This window comes from Panthera tigris, chromosome C1, assembly GCF_018350195.1.
Source record: "Panthera tigris isolate Pti1 chromosome C1, P.tigris_Pti1_mat1.1, whole genome shotgun sequence".
In the NCBI taxonomy this organism is placed as follows: domain Eukaryota; kingdom Metazoa; phylum Chordata; class Mammalia; order Carnivora; family Felidae; genus Panthera; species Panthera tigris.
The window spans coordinates 107,205,867-107,222,488 of NC_056667.1; the positions used below are offsets into that span (position 1 = coordinate 107,205,867).

The 16,622-nt window shown below is 42.5% G+C and overlaps 1 protein-coding gene across 4 annotated transcripts; it reads left to right on the plus strand.

Moving 5' to 3' along the window:
• Positions 1–739: 739 nt before the first annotated feature.
• LOC102967830 (cryptic protein-like) lies at positions 740–14,461 on the plus strand. Of its 4 annotated transcripts, none has more exons than XM_042996709.1 (7): positions 740–819; positions 1,372–1,519; positions 1,830–1,882; positions 1,974–2,147; positions 2,923–3,037; positions 3,303–3,412; positions 14,155–14,461. In XM_042996709.1, exons 2-7 carry the CDS (start codon positions 1,458–1,460, stop codon positions 14,274–14,276), a joined length of 636 nt encoding a protein of 211 aa, XP_042852643.1. In that variant the 5' UTR covers positions 740–819; positions 1,372–1,457; the 3' UTR covers positions 14,277–14,461. The 4 variants fall into 4 exon arrangements, with proteins under 4 accessions (XP_042852643.1, XP_042852645.1, XP_042852641.1 ...); XM_042996711.1 differs by having other exon boundaries at positions 745–819; positions 1,367–1,519; XM_042996707.1 differs by lacking the exon at positions 740–819 and adding an exon at positions 855–963.
• Positions 14,462–16,622: the final 2,161 nt, after the last annotated feature.

Here is a 16,622-nt window from a genome sequence, read left to right on the forward strand (position 1 = left end):
AGTCATAAAACATACTTTCTCCAGCATGGAGCCTGATGCAGGGCTTCAACCCACGAACCGAGAGATCATGACCTGAGCCGAAACCAAGAGTTAGATGCTCAACCTACTGAGCCATCCAGGTGCCCCTTTTATATATAACTAAATTATGCACTTCACAAGTAATAACCATTAAATTTAAAAGTGTATTTGTCATGATTCCAGTTACAGATGTTTCCATGAAAGTGTGAGGTATCATCTTCCATATGGTTTGCCTAGCCAGATCTGCTGGGCTTGACCTGGTCCTGGCAGCTCACAGACCCAGTCCCTGGGAGGCCCCATGGCAGCCAGGCTCACCAATTCCCTATTGGTTTATGTAACAGCCTCTTTAATAAACCTCATATTAAATGTTTAAAAAATTAAATAAGTATCAAAGACTATTTCATCCTCAGAGGAAGCATGCTATTTTTAGAAAGCAGTTTTTATATTAAAATCACAGAACAATTTGCCCCCGAGTTGCAAGGTACCCTCCTCAGTGCTGATAAAAGGGCCTCTGGTCCTTATTTTGGCAATCACTCCCTTCTTGGATTCAGAGCTTAATGGGGGGGGGGGGGTCACCTCTATACTCAGTAGTCTTCACATACTGAGCACACTGTAGGCCCCTTCTTATAAAATCTGTACATTTCATATTTTTCAAAGATCTAACTGCCACAACGGACTTAGATTCTAAGCTTCTTGTTGCCTCTCCCTTTACATGGGGGATAATAATAACGCTTCCCCAGGGGCATGCTGTATCATATTCACCACCATGTTGGGCACAGAGAAATGAATCAGTCTGTTAAAGTATTGATACATCCTCAGAAAATAGGGGTTGAAATGTCTCTATATTCATGTTACCCAGTCAAGACTTTTGGGACCCATACTTGCTGGTTATGTCCCACACAATGGATCCCTTCTCTAGCTGGGCCCTCACCATCAGTACAAGGAGTATGCAATATAAAATTTCCATTTTCCTGTGAAAAGGTTTTGTTCATGTTGGATTTTAATTTTTGTTTGTTTGTTTTTGTTGTTGTTGTTTTGGTGAGGGAAAGGCTTGTTGCCTTAGCCACAAATGTTTTACATCAGGGGTGGACCACTCCTGCTGCTGTCAACACTGTTAACACTACTGGGGAGAGAATTAGTCCAAGTGTCCGGCCCCCACCCCCCACCCCACCAGATCTCATTGAGGGAACAGTCCTGGAGGCTCCGCATGGGCCCTGCCTGTCACAGCAGGTCATTGCCTAATGGGCCTCCACAGCAGAACCCAGAGATCTCACTGTTGTTTCTCATGGCCTAGGCAGAGGATAGGAAATACCCATATCTTCTTTACTTATCCACCTTTATGTCCTAGTGCAGTTGTTACAAGAGCTGGAGTAAAGACACCTTCAAGTACAAAACCCAGTCATATTCGACCTCCTTGGAAGTTGGTCTTCAGTGTATGGATGAGAGGAGACTCTCACAGCAGACGTGTCAGTGGGAAAATGGTTCGGAGCCACCCTGTTAGGTAAGGACACAGATCATCCAGATCTGAGAGCCAAGAGGGGCATTTAAAAGCTTCCAGAATAAACTGCAATGCATGCACATTTGTTCCTTCTCATTAAGGGACATGTACACTTCTTTGGTCTCAAAATCTTTCTAAGTCATGACAACATTAATTAAAATCTACAAGTTATAAAATATGGCATAATATTTATTACACATTAAATATTGTATAGACATGTTTATATATGATTGCATTACATTTTGAACATATGTAAATTTCTACTTATACTTTTAATATTTTAAACTTCAATAATTTCCTTTAAATATTCTAGGCTTCTGTTTTTTACCAGTTGGGCATTACAGATCATCCACTTGGGAAACAACAGTAAGAAGCATTTTATTTATAGCCTCTTACTTTTTATTGCCTATTTGTTTCTTAATCATTATCAGTCTCATATTTTCGGTGTTTTTAAAAGGTTATCAAAGAGAGAAACATAAAGGTAACAGAGAAGAAATCAACAATGCTACAGTCCAAAAGCTCCTGCAGAAAACACTCAACTGGACCGTGAATAATTTTGGGGAGGTGAATGCAAGCGCCAATGGCTGGAGGCCCCAGAATTCACGTCCCTACTTCCCGGATCTCCAACAGCGTAAGTTGCAAGTCGCGAAGGCGCCCACATTACCTTTGTGGTCATCTCAGTCGGTGGTCTGCAGATTTAGGATCTGAGAAAAACCTGGAATAAATTAAGCATAAAATGAAAAATCCAACAAAGCACATTTTATCATCTTCAAATGATGATACACTATAAAGTGAAAACTATTTCCTAGTGAGGTGTTCTTTTGCTCTGAAAAGTTTTACTATTTCATTGGTAAAACTTTCCATCTGCTCAGGTCCAGAGAACTGCGATTTAAATATATTCAAAACAACCTCCCAACCCAAGATAATAGGGGACCCTTGCTTGGCTTATTGCAGACTGTCAGCCTCCAGACCCCACATCCCGGGGGCGTGGAGGCTGGGGGCGGGGGTAGGCGGTCTTTCTGGCGGGAGGGCAGGAGGAGGTGAGAGGGTTTTCTACAGTCCTCTCTCGGTGGGTGGTCCCCTCCCTGGAGGCCTGTCTTTAATCACTGTCCAGGCAGGTCACAGCCTGACTTTAACATGTGAAAGGAATGAAGAGAGAGAATCCCACTTGCCGGGGGCAGGGATTCTCGTCGGGTCCTCGGACTGATTCCTGACCCTCCGGTACCCCTGGCAGTTTGCTTTTAATCCTTAACTTAACAAGTAGGGTTTGCCTGAGCAAACACACTTAGCAGGGAGTTAAATTTTATTGTCTTTCCGGGGCGATCTCGCGAAGCCCTCTTCGGGCTTGTCTAACGCGGAAGGCCGGGCGGCAGGCGGAGGCTGACAGCCAGGCGACTCCCCCACAGGTGAGCCCCAGCTGCTGCGCTGCTGCAGGAACGGCGGCACCTGCGTGCTGGGCAGCTTCTGCGTGTGCCCCGCCCACTTCACCGGCCGTTACTGCGAGCACGACCAGAGGCACAGGTGAGCGCGTCACCGAGCGGACTGCTAGGTCGGTGAGGCGGGGATAATGGGGCGGGGGCCCTGGAGCGGCCACTGGGGCAACCCGCGGGGCGGCGCGTGGCGGAGGGGAGCGGGCTCTGGGGGATCGCAGGTGGAGTGTGGGGGAGGGGAGCGGGGAGTGGATGGGAGCGGCCGCGGGGCCTGTGCGGGGTGGGGCGTGGATGGGCGTGGGAGAAGGGAGCGCATGCGCGTAGGCAAGGCTAACTCCACCTTGCGGCCTCCCCAGCGAATGCGGCTCGGTGAAGCATGGAGCCTGGACCTTCCTCGGCTGCCGCCTTTGCAGGTGTGTTTTCGCAGCCCTGCACTGCCTCCCCCGCCAGACACCCGGCAGCTGCGGTAAGAGTACCCGCCTCCTATTAGCACAGTCCATACACGCAGGCGGTTGTTCCTTTGTACCTATCTATCCGCAGAGATCTAGCTGTGCCAGGCGACACAGAAATGAGCAAAAATTCATCACTTAGGAAAGTCACATTCGTCGTGAATCACATATAATCATTCTGTGGTTATCAGCATATCATTATTATTATTTAAATTTTTATTCCTAAATTTACTATGTCCCGATTGCTGGGTTTAAAAGTGATTTCCAGTGTTCTTCAAGTATCCTTTCAGTGAGCCTACTTTGGGGAGCACACAAGCTGGTAAACCGAGCCAAGCCTGGCAGACAGATTACCGGACTGATTTACTGGACTGAATCTACAGTGACTTTCTTAAACCACACCAACACCATCTTCTCCAGTGTGAAATGAGGAGGGCATTGGAGCAGGACAGGAACAGGGATGAATGGCTACACGCCACCCTTTAGGGCCTACCAGGTAGTGCTCCCAGGGAAGGAAGGTGCTCAGGCTTGCCACACATATTAAAAGCCAGCATGGTGTGGAGAACACATGGGGTGAACGCTCATTTGTGAGGATTCTGAGCAGGGAACAAACTTCGTGCAAATGTTTCACTTTAAAATTTTTTTTTTTTTAACGTTTATTTATTTTTGAGACAGAGAGAGACAGAGCACGAACAGGGGAGGGGCAGAGAGAGAGGGAGACACAGAATCTGAAACAGGCTCCAGGCTCTGAGCTGTCAGCACAGAGCCCGATGCGGGGCTCGAACTCACGGACCGTGAGATCATGACCTGAGCCGAAGTCGGACACTTAACCGACCGAGCCACCCAGGCGCCCCACAAATGTTTCACTTTTAAAACGCAGTACGAAACATGAAATTTCCTGGGTCAGAAACCAGATGTAACACTCTGCTATGACCTCAAGGGGCACAGTTAAAGAAGGTACAGCATTTCAATCCCACATCCTGCACCCTCTCCCCTCTTCAGCATGCTCTGACTGGACTTCAGTGAGGAGCAGTTAATGAAGGCACAGCCCTCAGCCCTCTTCAGTCAGTCCTGGTGGCCTTGGCTGTGAGAAGTCAAAACTCCTAAGTCCCCTTTTATGCTCCTCCTTTGTCCTTCTTCTTGTCCTTCTTTGTCCCTGCTCCTGGGCAAATTCCACAGTTGAAGGGCACACTTAATGATATCACAGCCCTTCAACCCCACTTCCCACCCCTTTGTCCACTGTCAGGACTGCAGTGGAGGATAAGAACCCAGCAGTAGTGAGGATAAGAACCCTCCAAACCAAGTTCTTGCCCCTGCCTTCTTGGTGGGGCCAGTAGTGGAGGAGCACACTGAATGAATGCTCAGCTTTCAACCCACATTCCTATACCTTTCTCTCTCTTCTGCAGCCTTGGGTAGGATTACCTGTCAAAGATGCTTAGTGAAGGTACAACCCATCAACCCCACTTCCTGCCCTGCCCTTCTCATCCAGCTGTGCATGGTGTGGGTGGTGCCAGTAGGGAGACTGTGATTATAGTACAGTATTGGAAAATGTTGTATCTTTCCCTCCCTCTGTCATGCCCACCACATTTCCCAAAGCACCCCATCTCCTACTGGGCTGTTTGCTGACCTGTGATTCACTAGCTGTTCCTTCTGTGCTCCAGAGAAAGGACACACAAATTAGGGAACAGATATTGATATTGCAGGTGGAACCTGTGTAGTCCTACAAGTGAAGTCATTTCCCACATGCCACTGGCATTCCCAGCAGTAATGTGGGGAAGGGATTAGCTGTGATCATTTCCCAGTCTCCTATGCAAAGCCAGCTTGGTTTCAGAAGCAGCAGGGCAAAGACTAGGTCCCAGGCTCTCTGCTTACTATTTTGTATCTTTGGAAACATCCAAGGCTGGGAATGCTGTCTGCCAAGTACAATGAAAATGGCTCCAAAATGTGGTTTCTGCTCATGAATGTTGAATGAAATAGTCATGTTTCAGAGTGAATTGTCAGGTGCAGAAAGCACAGCAACACTTTTAGACTCTTTGGCCTGTTGATTCTTCTTCATAGCAGATGACTGTGGTGGCTGTGCTGACAGTGGTTATGATAGGAGGGATGATGATGATGGCTGTTTTTGTTAGCTCTTGGTATATTTCAGGCACTTCGTACACTTTTTCCCATCCGATTCTCTTAAGCCCATGAAATAGGTATTATTATACTTTTTTATATTTGAGGAAACTGAGACTTAGAGGAATTAACTCCTACAGCAAATAAACAGGGTCTGATATTTATTTCTTAAGAGATAATCATGAGAGGCTAGTTGGTATAAAAATATATATACATATAAAATAAAATATATATAAATATATAAAATATATATGGTATATAAATATATACAATATAATATGGTATATGTATATATACATATATAATATATAACATATATAATATATAATATGGTATATATAATATAGTATGGTATATAAATATATATAAATATAAAGTAAGATATATTTTATAAAGATTATTTAAAAATATTGTAAAGAAACATACCATAGCATATTGATATAATAATAATTAACATTATTCTGTGAATAATAACTAATATGAATCTATGACTAAAATTGCTACCATTTATGGAGTACATAAGGACATCCCTGAAATTTGTCGTATACTTTTTTTAAAATTGAGATATAATTCGCATATAACATTACATTAGTTTCAGGTGTACAAGATGATGATTGAAAATTTGTGTATATTGTGAAATGTTCACCACACTAAGTCTACTTAATATCCATCACCCTCCATAGTTAAAATTTTTTCTTGTGACGAGAACTTTTAAGATCTACTCTCTTAACAACTTTCAAATGTACAATATGGTTTTATTAACTATAGTCACCATGCTGTACATTACAATCCCATTGGTTATTTGTTTTCCAAATGGAAATTTGTACCTTCTGACCTTTGATCTTCACCCATTTGCCCACCTACCAACCCTCGCCTTTGGCACCCACCAAACTGTTCTTGTAGCTATGTTCCATTTTTGTTTTGTTTTTTTTTTTTAAAGATTCTACATATAAGTGAGAGCATATGGTATTTTTCTTCTCAGTTTGATTAATTTAGCATAATGTCCTCAAGGTCCATCTATGTTGTGACACATGGCAAGATATCCTTCTTTTATGTGGCTGAAAAATACTCCATTGTTGTGTGTTTGTGCTTTATATATAAATATACATATTTTACCCACATTTATATCATATTTATGTTATATTTATACATATTTATATCATATATTTATCCATTCATCCATCAATGTACACTTAGGTTGCTTCCATATTTTGGCTTCCATATTATTGTAAATAATATGCAATGAATATGGAGGTGCATATATATTTTTAAGTTAGTATGATTGTTTCCATTGGATAAAGACCCAGAAGTGGAATTGCTGGATCATATGACATTTCTTTTTTTAATTTATTTTATTTTATTTTTTATTTTTTAAATTTACATCCAAATTAGTTACCATATAGTGCAACAATTATTTCAGGGGTAGATTCCTTAATGCCCCTTACCCATTTAGCCTATCCCCCCTCCCACAACCCCTCCAGTAACCCTCAGTTTGTTCTCCATATTTATGAGTCTCTTCTGTTTTGTCCCCCTCCCTGTTTTTATATTATTTTTGTTTCCCTTCCCTTACGTTCATCTGTTTTGTCTCTTAAAGTCCTCATATGAGCGAAGGCATATGATTTTTGTCTTTCTCTGACTGACTAATTTCACTTAGCATAATACCCTCCAGTTCCATCCATGTAGTTGCAAATGGCAAGATTTCATTCTTTTTGATTGCTGAGTAATACTCCATTGTATATATATACCACATCTTCTTTATCCATTCATCCATCAATGGACATTTGAGCTCTTTCCATACTTTAGCTATTGTTGATAGTGCTGCTAGAAACATGGGGGTGCATGTGCCCCTTTGAAACAGCACATCTGTATCCCGTGGATAAATGCCTAGTAGTGCAATTGCTGGGTCATAGGGTAGTTCTATTTTTAGTTTTTTGAGGAACTTCCATACTGTTTTCCAGAGTGGCTGCACCAGCTTGCATTCCCATCTTTTTTAAATTTTTTGAAGAACCTCCATACTGGTTTCCATAGTGGCCACACCAATTTACATTCCCACCAACAGTGCACAAGCGTTCAGGATGTGAATCCTAACTATTGTGCCATTTCTATACTCATCCTATAAGAATAATTGTCAATATAAACTAAAGAAATATTTTTGATAGTGTTATTTAGAATATTGAAAATATGACCATATTCTAAATTTAACAGCAGAGTAATAGGTAAGTAAATCCTGTAATAGGATGTTATGAGGATTGTGAAAAACATATGAAAGATAGAATAAAAAATTATGTTTATAATATAATGAGGTGAAAGGATACATCTCGATGCAGGAATCACAAACAGAAAATAACACACTATAAAATCATGGCCTTGTGGCACCTGCAGGCTACCTGAAAGCCAAAGGGTCTCTAAGGGGCCTTCTTGCTCAATCCTGTCTGGGTCCAAGAATGACAGGCTGTCTTAATCCCAAATACAATGCCTTTCCAAGGGCATTCTGATTCAAAAGAACTCTATTTGTTTCTCAGTTTTTATATAAAATGAGGATAACCTGCCCTCTACCCTCACATACATGTTGAAGGATAAATTTTATGCAAAATAATCTTGTTTGTGGTGTGAGCTATTTTCTGTTCCATGATCTAAAATAATGCTTTGTGAATAATAATTCTAAATAAATATTGAATGGATAACCTTTGACCAATTAGTTCCAAATACAGCTCGAAAGAAGAAACACCATAAAAGCCATTACCTATTATTATATTGCAATTAAAAAAAACCATTTGTAGGGTTCTATCATTGCAGGGTTCTATCAATTATTCTATCAATTGCAGGGTTCTATCAATCTATCAAAATGATAGGGTTCTATCAATTACCTACATTGCAGGTAACTATCATTATTTCTACTATTTTCTCCATTTACATCTGTTAATTTTGCATTTAAAGAGACAGTGTGGCATAATAGAAAAAGCGTGGGAACATACCTCCAAAATACTTTTTCAAATCCCAAAAAAATACTCTTTATAATGTTTATGATCTTTATGAAAGGTTGAATAACTTGTTTGTATTTCAGTCTCTGCAACTGCAGAATTAGAGCTGAATATTTACCCCATTGATAAGATGAAAAGGCACTAAACCTGTTACATGTTATGCACAGAGTAAATTATTTTATTATCACTACCATCAACAGTATTCAAGTCAATATGAGGTTTAAAAAATTATTTCATAATCTAGCATTTATATGCAAGTTTACTGAAATGTGTCTTTTAGGGGGCGCCTGGGTGGCTCAGTCGGTTAAGTGTCCGACTTCAGCTCAGGTCATGATCTTGCGGTTTGTGAGTTCAAGCCCCACGTCGGGCTCTGTGCTGACAGCTCAGAGCCTGGAGCCTCTTCAAATTCTGTGTCTTTCTCTCTCTCTCTCTGCCCCTCCCCTGCTCACACTCTGTCTCTCTCTGTCTCTCAAAAATAAATAAACATTAAAAAAAATTTTTTTTAAAGAAAAAGAAATGTGTCTTTTAGGTTGTGAACAATATCCACTAATCGAGGGGCATTAAGTTAATTAGGGTTAAAAAAAAAAAGACAGGGGTGCCTGGGTGGCTCAGTCGGTTGAGTGTCCGACTTCAGCTCAGGTCATGATCTCGCGGTCCGTGAGTTTGAACCCCACATTGGGCTCTGTGCTGACAGTTCGGAGCCTGTTCAGATTCTGTGACTCTCTGTGCCCCTCCCACATCATGCTTGCTCTCTCTCTCTCTCTCTCTCTCTCTCTCGTTCTGTCAAAATAAATAAACATTAGGAAAAAAAAAAAAAAGACAACATTCCAACTACCAGGACCTTTGCTTTGTGTTGAGCCAGCCCAAGATCTCATTATACCAACAGGGTGGTTCTTCCCACACATAGTCCCAAAGAATTAAGTATTTCATTAGCCTCAGGAACCAGTTTAATATTCTAAGATTTAGTCTTAAGTACTGATACAATGAAATAGCAAACTCAAGTGCCTTCAGAAGTAAACAGGTAATGTGAATGTCAAATTGGGGTCAGGTCAAGCCTCACCTCCCACTTCACACCCAATTTTAAAAATACATTTCTGGCACCAGCCAATCAACCCACACAAGCAAACAAACATCTTTGGGCCAGAACCAGCCTATATAGGCCCATAGGAGAGATGGCCCTCCAGCATCCTGGCCCTGGCCAGCTCCAAGTGTGCTGTATGGCAGAGAGAGAGAGAGAGAGAGAGAGAGAGAGAGAGACCGACCCTTGGTCCTGCCCTCCAGGAACCACCCTCCCATGATAGGTGCCATTCCAATAGGTGAGCTTCTCTGGGTGTCATGGCAGGAGACAAAGCCATCTGGCTCCCAGAGATATCTGCAAATTGGAAACTTTTGGGAATGTTGGTTCTGGACCTCACACTGAAATCTGATGTTATACTCATCCAGGGTGGTCTCCAAACTTTTTAATTTCCCACTCCATTCCAGTAAAAATACCTGAGATTGTTCCCCATTCAGTGGCAGTAACACAGTTGCCATGCTAGCATGTACAAACTTGATTTTACTTATATCTTCCTCTTTATACATATGTACAGGACTAATACACATGATAAAAATCTTTGCCATGAGGGGCACCTGGGTGGCTCAGTCGGTTAAGCATCCAACTTCGGCTTGGGTCATGATCTCACAGTTTGTGAGTTCGAGCCCCACGTTGGGCTCTGTGCTAACAGCTGAGAGCCTGGAGCCTACTTCAAATTCTGTGTCTCCCTCTCTCTCTGCCCCTCTCCCACTTACACTCTGCCTCTCTCTCAAAAATAAACATAAAAAAATTTTTTTAAAAATCTTTGCTATGTCTGACCAAGTCTAAAAAAGGCCTTTTGATAAGTATATAATAAAAATCCCAGATTATAGTAAGTAACAGAGTAACAGAGTTTTCTTTTTTGTATGATGTGAATAATGGTGGGAACCATTATTTTGGTAGATTAATAGAACCATTAATTTGGTAGATTCTAATAAATACAGTAAATATTACTAAGCTTAGTTTTAAATTTTCCTATAAATGTACAGTAGAAGTTCTAATATTTTCTGTCTAAGCTCTGTGGGTGACCTTGGGCTTCCTGAGAGGGACACCACATGGTGTTCACAGTCCCAGTTTGGGGACCCCTGCTTGCAGGGCTGCCTTGGTCTAACCAAATTCACAAAGCTGACTAAAACAGCCTTTGAGTTTATGTGTAAGCAATGATTGCCAACGGGCCTGAATCCTTTCCTATGGGAAGCCTGTTTCTTTCTACCAGGGGAGAGTGAACATTGAAGGTCAGTATGGGCTGACTCTTTTCTCACCTAAAAACCTTCGTACACTGTGAGCACCTGTCTTAGCATCAGCTTTTCTGGAGACTTCTCTGGGCCCAAATGTTAGGTTTTCTATTTTGTGGGGTTTTGGTACTCTGAAACAACACTCTCCCAAGGTGGGGTGGTATGGAGAAGTGGTACCCAGGCCTAGAGTGGGCCTGACCTCAGTCCTATCCTTAATCTAGCCTCCTAGATGGTCTCACCAAAGCCCACCTGTGAACATGTGCAGAGTGGGTCCCTGTTGCAGTTGCTTATCACTGCTTGATAATTTCCAGTGTTTCATGCTCACCATAGGTTCTCACATTCAGAGGGCAGGACCAGGCAGGCCTGTCTGGGGTGGGGTCAGGGTGAGGGGGGAAAACACCAGGTTGTGCTGGAGTCCAGCTCCAGCAGGTCCAGGGGTTTCTGAAGGATGAACGGTGTCGGCAAAAAAGTGAAAATAAAACAAAACTAAAACAAAAATGAAAATAAAAAACTAAAATAAAAAGCTAAAATAAAAAACTAAAATAAAAAAACTAAAATAAAAATGGACAGAGACAACAGCAGCGTGTTGAACTGGCCCATTTATTGTAGCAAACGTGGCATTATATATGCTAGTGATTTCCTTGTAGCATACGTCATCTGTGTTTTTCTAACATTACCTAATTTTGAAAATGTTCCTATGTATAAACGATCTTTAAGAAATAACATGGTGATTTTCCCCTAACTTTCCCGCATACCCTTTGATTATAGATTTACTTCTTACATTATTCCATTATGCATCTGCGTTTATCTATAATCTACAAAGCATTTGCTTTGCTGTTCTTGTGAAAGGCCCTCCATTTCTCAACACCTCAAGTGGAACAGTTACAGGGACATGACCTCCTAACCACATGAGGCCAGAAGAACAATGTGTTTGCCTTGGTCCAAGGTGCCAGAAAGGGGCTGAAAAGGCCTTAGAAACCCATGCCTCATACATTCTCAGAGAGACAATGCACCTAGGAACCAATGAACCATTCTAGCTTAACTGACTAGGTTCAGTCATCATCTGGAATGCCTCTGGGGGGCCAGGTGGGCCTAGGGGTTGAAGTCACCTGTGCCCAGAGATACACTCCTTAGTTGCCAGAGTGGGGCTTTCAAATCCATATGTCTCTTCTTTACAGGCCCTCTTTGCTGGCAAAAGTATGAGGCTATCCTTCCTGTAAGTAGAGGAGTCTCCATAGGGGATGGCAAGGGCTAAGGGGATGGCAAGGGCTAAACATAAGGCCACACCATTTCTTGTGGAACCTTATTTTCTTCCCTAATGGTTCTTTTCCCAGGGGGCCTGCCGAGGGCAATTCCCCAACAGACAATACCCCAGGTAGTTTTAAAGCTAAATTACCTAAAAGCAGGAGTACAAGAAGCTTCACCGTCGGTGGCCGCCTTGCAGTCACCAATCCGTCCACAGCCCGGGCTTTGCCACTCAGGCTGGGATAGCTCAGCTTCCAGCAGGGTTGGCCTCTGCTGAGCAGTCCTGGGGAGAAGTTTCCTATATTTGGGCCCTTCCTCATCTGCATGCTTACCTGCCCAACCTTCCCCACATGTAGCTCCAGGTTTGCTTGTGAGAGTGTTCTAGTAGAGTTGGTATCCCTGCCCATGGGGCTTGTGGTTTTCACATAGTAATCACTCAGTAAGGACTTTAGCCAAGACTTCTGCTGGGCCCCACTACCCCAGGACTCCCACCCAGCACCTTTGGGATGGGGTCCAGCCATACAGACAGCCAGAATCATAGACTCTTAGGGCTCAAAGGGAGACCTACTGTGGAGGAACCCCCTTGAGACAACAGGGAAGGTGAGCACCTTGGGGTGTGGCACTAGCCTCCAAAATGCTGTGAAGCTATTTATTTTTGTGACTTACTCTGTGGAAATACCAGCCATTGCTTTAGGAATTGGTGCTTTCCTCCTGTTTAATAAGCAGTCCCTAGTCAAGGAAATGGGTTATTGCAGGATTTTTTACCTCAATACCCGGGGTTTGTTGTCTTGCTGCTTTGAAGAATGAAGAGGTGGACACAGAATAAAATGAGAAACACACAAAAGTTTATTAGAGTATAAGTTTAGGAAGTAAGAATGGTATGAAAACTGTCTTTGCAGAGAGGGGGCATTTAAAAGGGAATGTCCATGACTATAGGCAAGGGTCTTTGTTTTAGAAGGTTCTGGTAGCGCCCCCCCCCCCCTTCCCCCTTGCTCCTTCTCAGATCCTACCCTTATTGGCTTGATAACTCTAGGTGCTGGGTTGTCTATTCCTGATTGGCTTGACTCCATCATGTGAGGAGTCAGGGTATGGTCATAATGCCCCTCATATAACATAAGTTTTATGGTTTACCTATTTTAGTTATGTATTTTGATTGTCAAATTCCTGAGGGGGAGTAGGTGGTTTCTGTTACATTCTTTTTTTTTTTTAACAGCTATCTTTTTTTTTCAATGTTTATTCATTTTTGAAAAGAGAGAGAGAGAGAGAGAGAAAGCATAAATGGGGGAAGGCCACAGAGAGAGGGAGACATAGAATCCAAAGCAGGCTCCAGGCTCTGAGCTGTCAGCCCAGAGCCCAACGTGGCCTTGAATCCGTGAACTGTGAGATCGTGACCTGAGCCAAAGTCGGACGCTCAACCGACTGAGCCACCCAAGTGTCTGTTATATTCTTAAGAGGAACCTTACTCCCGAGGGTCAGTCCCACTCCTCTGGTCCGTCCCTCTCAGCGTTGTTCCAAAATATGTGTTTTTCTCCGTCCAAGGACCTCAGGTCCTAACCTTTCTTTCCCCCTCTGCCTATTTTGCCCTATCTTTCCCTATCATACTGTTAGGACTAAGTTGGGGAAAAGTTGGACCTTCTTTGAAACACATGGATGCAAGCTGTTTTATGTTACTGCATTTCAAATCAGATCTATTTGCTCCTGATTGTTAAATGATTTGGTGTGGAATTCTCTGACAGATCACCTGTGGTCAGCTCACATGCTGCATAAGAAGGGCTAAACCCTAAAAACAATAAATTCTCCTTCAGCTCTCTAAGTTCCACAAAAATCCTATTGTTTCTGGCTGCAAGGAAAGGAATATAAAAGCTAGAGGAAGGCACATCTTCTTCCTTGAGCTGTGACCCCCACAGCGGAGGCTTCCTTTTGCTGCCAAGGGAGCTCACTGTCGCATGGGGCGGGGCTTCACAGCCATCTATTCTCGGAGCCTCACCAGAGCAGTCTAGTGAGGCCCCAGCAGAGCAGGGCTTCTAACAGAGCAGGTACAGACCTCTCTGCTTCAGTCTCTTAAAGCCGGCCTGTGACAGTGTGTCTTACATACTCGGGATTTTTTTTTTCAGACCTGGAAGACTTTCTTGCTGCACGGTCTAATGGAGAAAGAACACAACACATGCTGAGTGTTCTCTTCCTCCTTCCCTGCTTGCTTGTACAAAGCATCCTTAGTGAAGCGGGAGACTCCTGACTGGACCTTAGAGGACCTAACTCGCAGTTCCACACCGGAAGAACCTTGGTGTTCCCAGCACAAGCTTGAGCAAGCATAGTTCTCTGTGGGAAAGCCAGGGCTGTGCATCCATGTCGTTTTCTGTGTTGTAGGTAATAGATTTGTTTCATTTCCTAGAACTGAAGCATTAGGTGAATATTTTTATTGTTTAATAAATATTTTCATGAAACAGATTTTCTCCTCTAAGCCTTATTTCAAGGTCTGCAACCTAGAGCAACCATGAGTAAACACTTGTGCTGGAGCCTATTCAAGCCTAAATTACCTCTGATGATTTAAGAATAAACCGAGCGTGCGGCCCCTCCCAGATAACAAGTTCCCTTTGAGTACCCCTTCATCTCCCACACACATAGATACACCGTGGATGTAGCAGCACTTCATGTCATGCATTTGTTTACTGTCAGTGTCCCCCACTACTCTTATAAATCTTTGGGAGGCAGGGACAGCACCACATGTGCTGTGGGTCTGGCAAAGAGCTGCTGCCTTAAAAAATGCTTCATTGATAAAGAAGCAAGAAGGGGGAGAAAGGGTATGAAGGAGGGAGACAAGACTTGAGGCTGACAGCCACCTTTTTCTCACCTCCTTTTCTGCAGCTTCCCCTACTAAACCAGCTCCTTTGTGACACCTTTTTCAGGGCCTTTAGCACTTCTTCGGATTATCACCATCTCCTTAAAAGGGGAAGATTCTCCATAGCAGAATCCATTCTAAAGGCAAGGCAGAGAGAATTCAGCAAAAAGAGGTCAGAGCCTCAGGCTCTAGGCTAGCCCTCCTCTCTTGGAGTCTAGTGATCTGATAGCCAACCAAGCAAGCACAGCTTACCTGCAGCAGGCCAGCCACTAAATCTTGTTACAGACTCAAACTTGTCCACGAACATGATGTGCCTTGCTTGTAGTTCCTAAAGCTGCCTTGCTCTGTTGAACCTAGGAACAGTTTATATGTAGTGATTGGGGAAGGAGGTGAATACATGAAAGGAGAGTGATAGGTTTCTTGAAACCTTGGGTGGGGGAGCCTTGAAACAACCTGAAGGTATGCATTCATGATGGGGGGCATCAGATAATTTCAAGACAGATGTTATCATCTGGTCTCTATTAAGTTTCTATATCAATGTGTAAACAAGGAATAGAGAGTGAAAAAGGCAGAGTTAATGGGGCTGAAAGGAGGATAAAATACAAGAACATAAAAAGCAACATGAAGTTAGGTTAATAATATAAATCCTACAACTGTAGTACTGTTTATGCTTTCAAAACAGGTCCAGCCACCAAGCATCCAGCCTCAATTTGAATCCCAATCTGAAATCAAGTATGTATAAAGAATTTGTGAAAAATTTTAAAGGGACTGAAGGACCCATCTTCCTATCAATCACACAGTACTTGGGAGTCAGGCGTTTCTAAGCTGGATCTGTCAAGTACATTAGCTCTCAGATAATTAGTCACAACTCTGGACAGTTACCACAACTAGAAATCAGAGGAGTGAAAACAAGAAGAATATTACAAATTATTCAAGTGAACAGATAAGAATAAAATGGGATCAAGAAATGGACTCTGGAATAGATAATACAGCCTGAATTAATATATTAATTGATCAAGATATTGATATTTTTATAAGGCTAATAGAACTTCATTTAAGGAATTCATAGCTGAGTTCAATAGAAAGGCCTTCCCATTACATCATATTGCTCATGTGATGTAAAGCTGCATGTACTGGAGTACTTTTATAGACAGAAAAGTGCCCTGCCTCGAGACAGTTGCCACAATGCTCAACTGTCAAAATGCTGCATTGGAGGGTAGTTTTGACTCTATTTAGATAGTAGAACACTCTACCTATAGGTGAATAGAGAGCTCTTGGTGTGAGCACTAAAATGGGAAGTGATGCTGAATTAAATAGGCTACTACTTTAGTGTTACACATAGCATACACACACTACACACTCACATGTAACAATTCAACAAAATCTTTTGAGGCCCACTGTAAGCTGGGCCCATTGGCACAGTCCTTCAAGCAGGAAATAGAAGTGAAACAATGCAAATGTTGTCAGTGACTACAGAAGTACATCAGAATGGGGCAGGGGCACACTGGAGACACCAGATGAGAGCATGTCCAAAAGATCCACTTTGAAAGCATACATTTCAAATAGATTGGACTTCCATTGACTTTTTCAGCTTTTTAAGTCCACTTCACTTTATTAGCCTATGTAATATAATTACTTTAAAAATCTATACTATAAATTAGTTTGTTGTCATTTTCAACCATTAGTTATGAAAATATGAATTCAGAATGTGCAATATTCAAATGAATGTTAAAGAAGGTAGAA

What these genes read in the sequence shown, in the direction of transcription:
- LOC102967830 (XM_042996707.1), top strand. Translation starts at nt 867, where the DNA reads ATGTTACCCAGTCAAGACTTTTGGGACCCATACTTGCTGGTTATGTCC. An exon ending in GAGCACGACCAGAGGCACAG is followed by an intron (nt 3,038 to 3,302) that starts GTGAGCGCGTCA and finishes CGGCCTCCCCAG; the next exon opens with CGAATGCGGCTCGGTGAAGC. An exon ending in CCAGACACCCGGCAGCTGCG is followed by an intron (nt 3,413 to 14,154) that starts GTAAGAGTACCC and finishes TTTTTTTTTCAG; the next exon opens with ACCTGGAAGACTTTCTTGCT.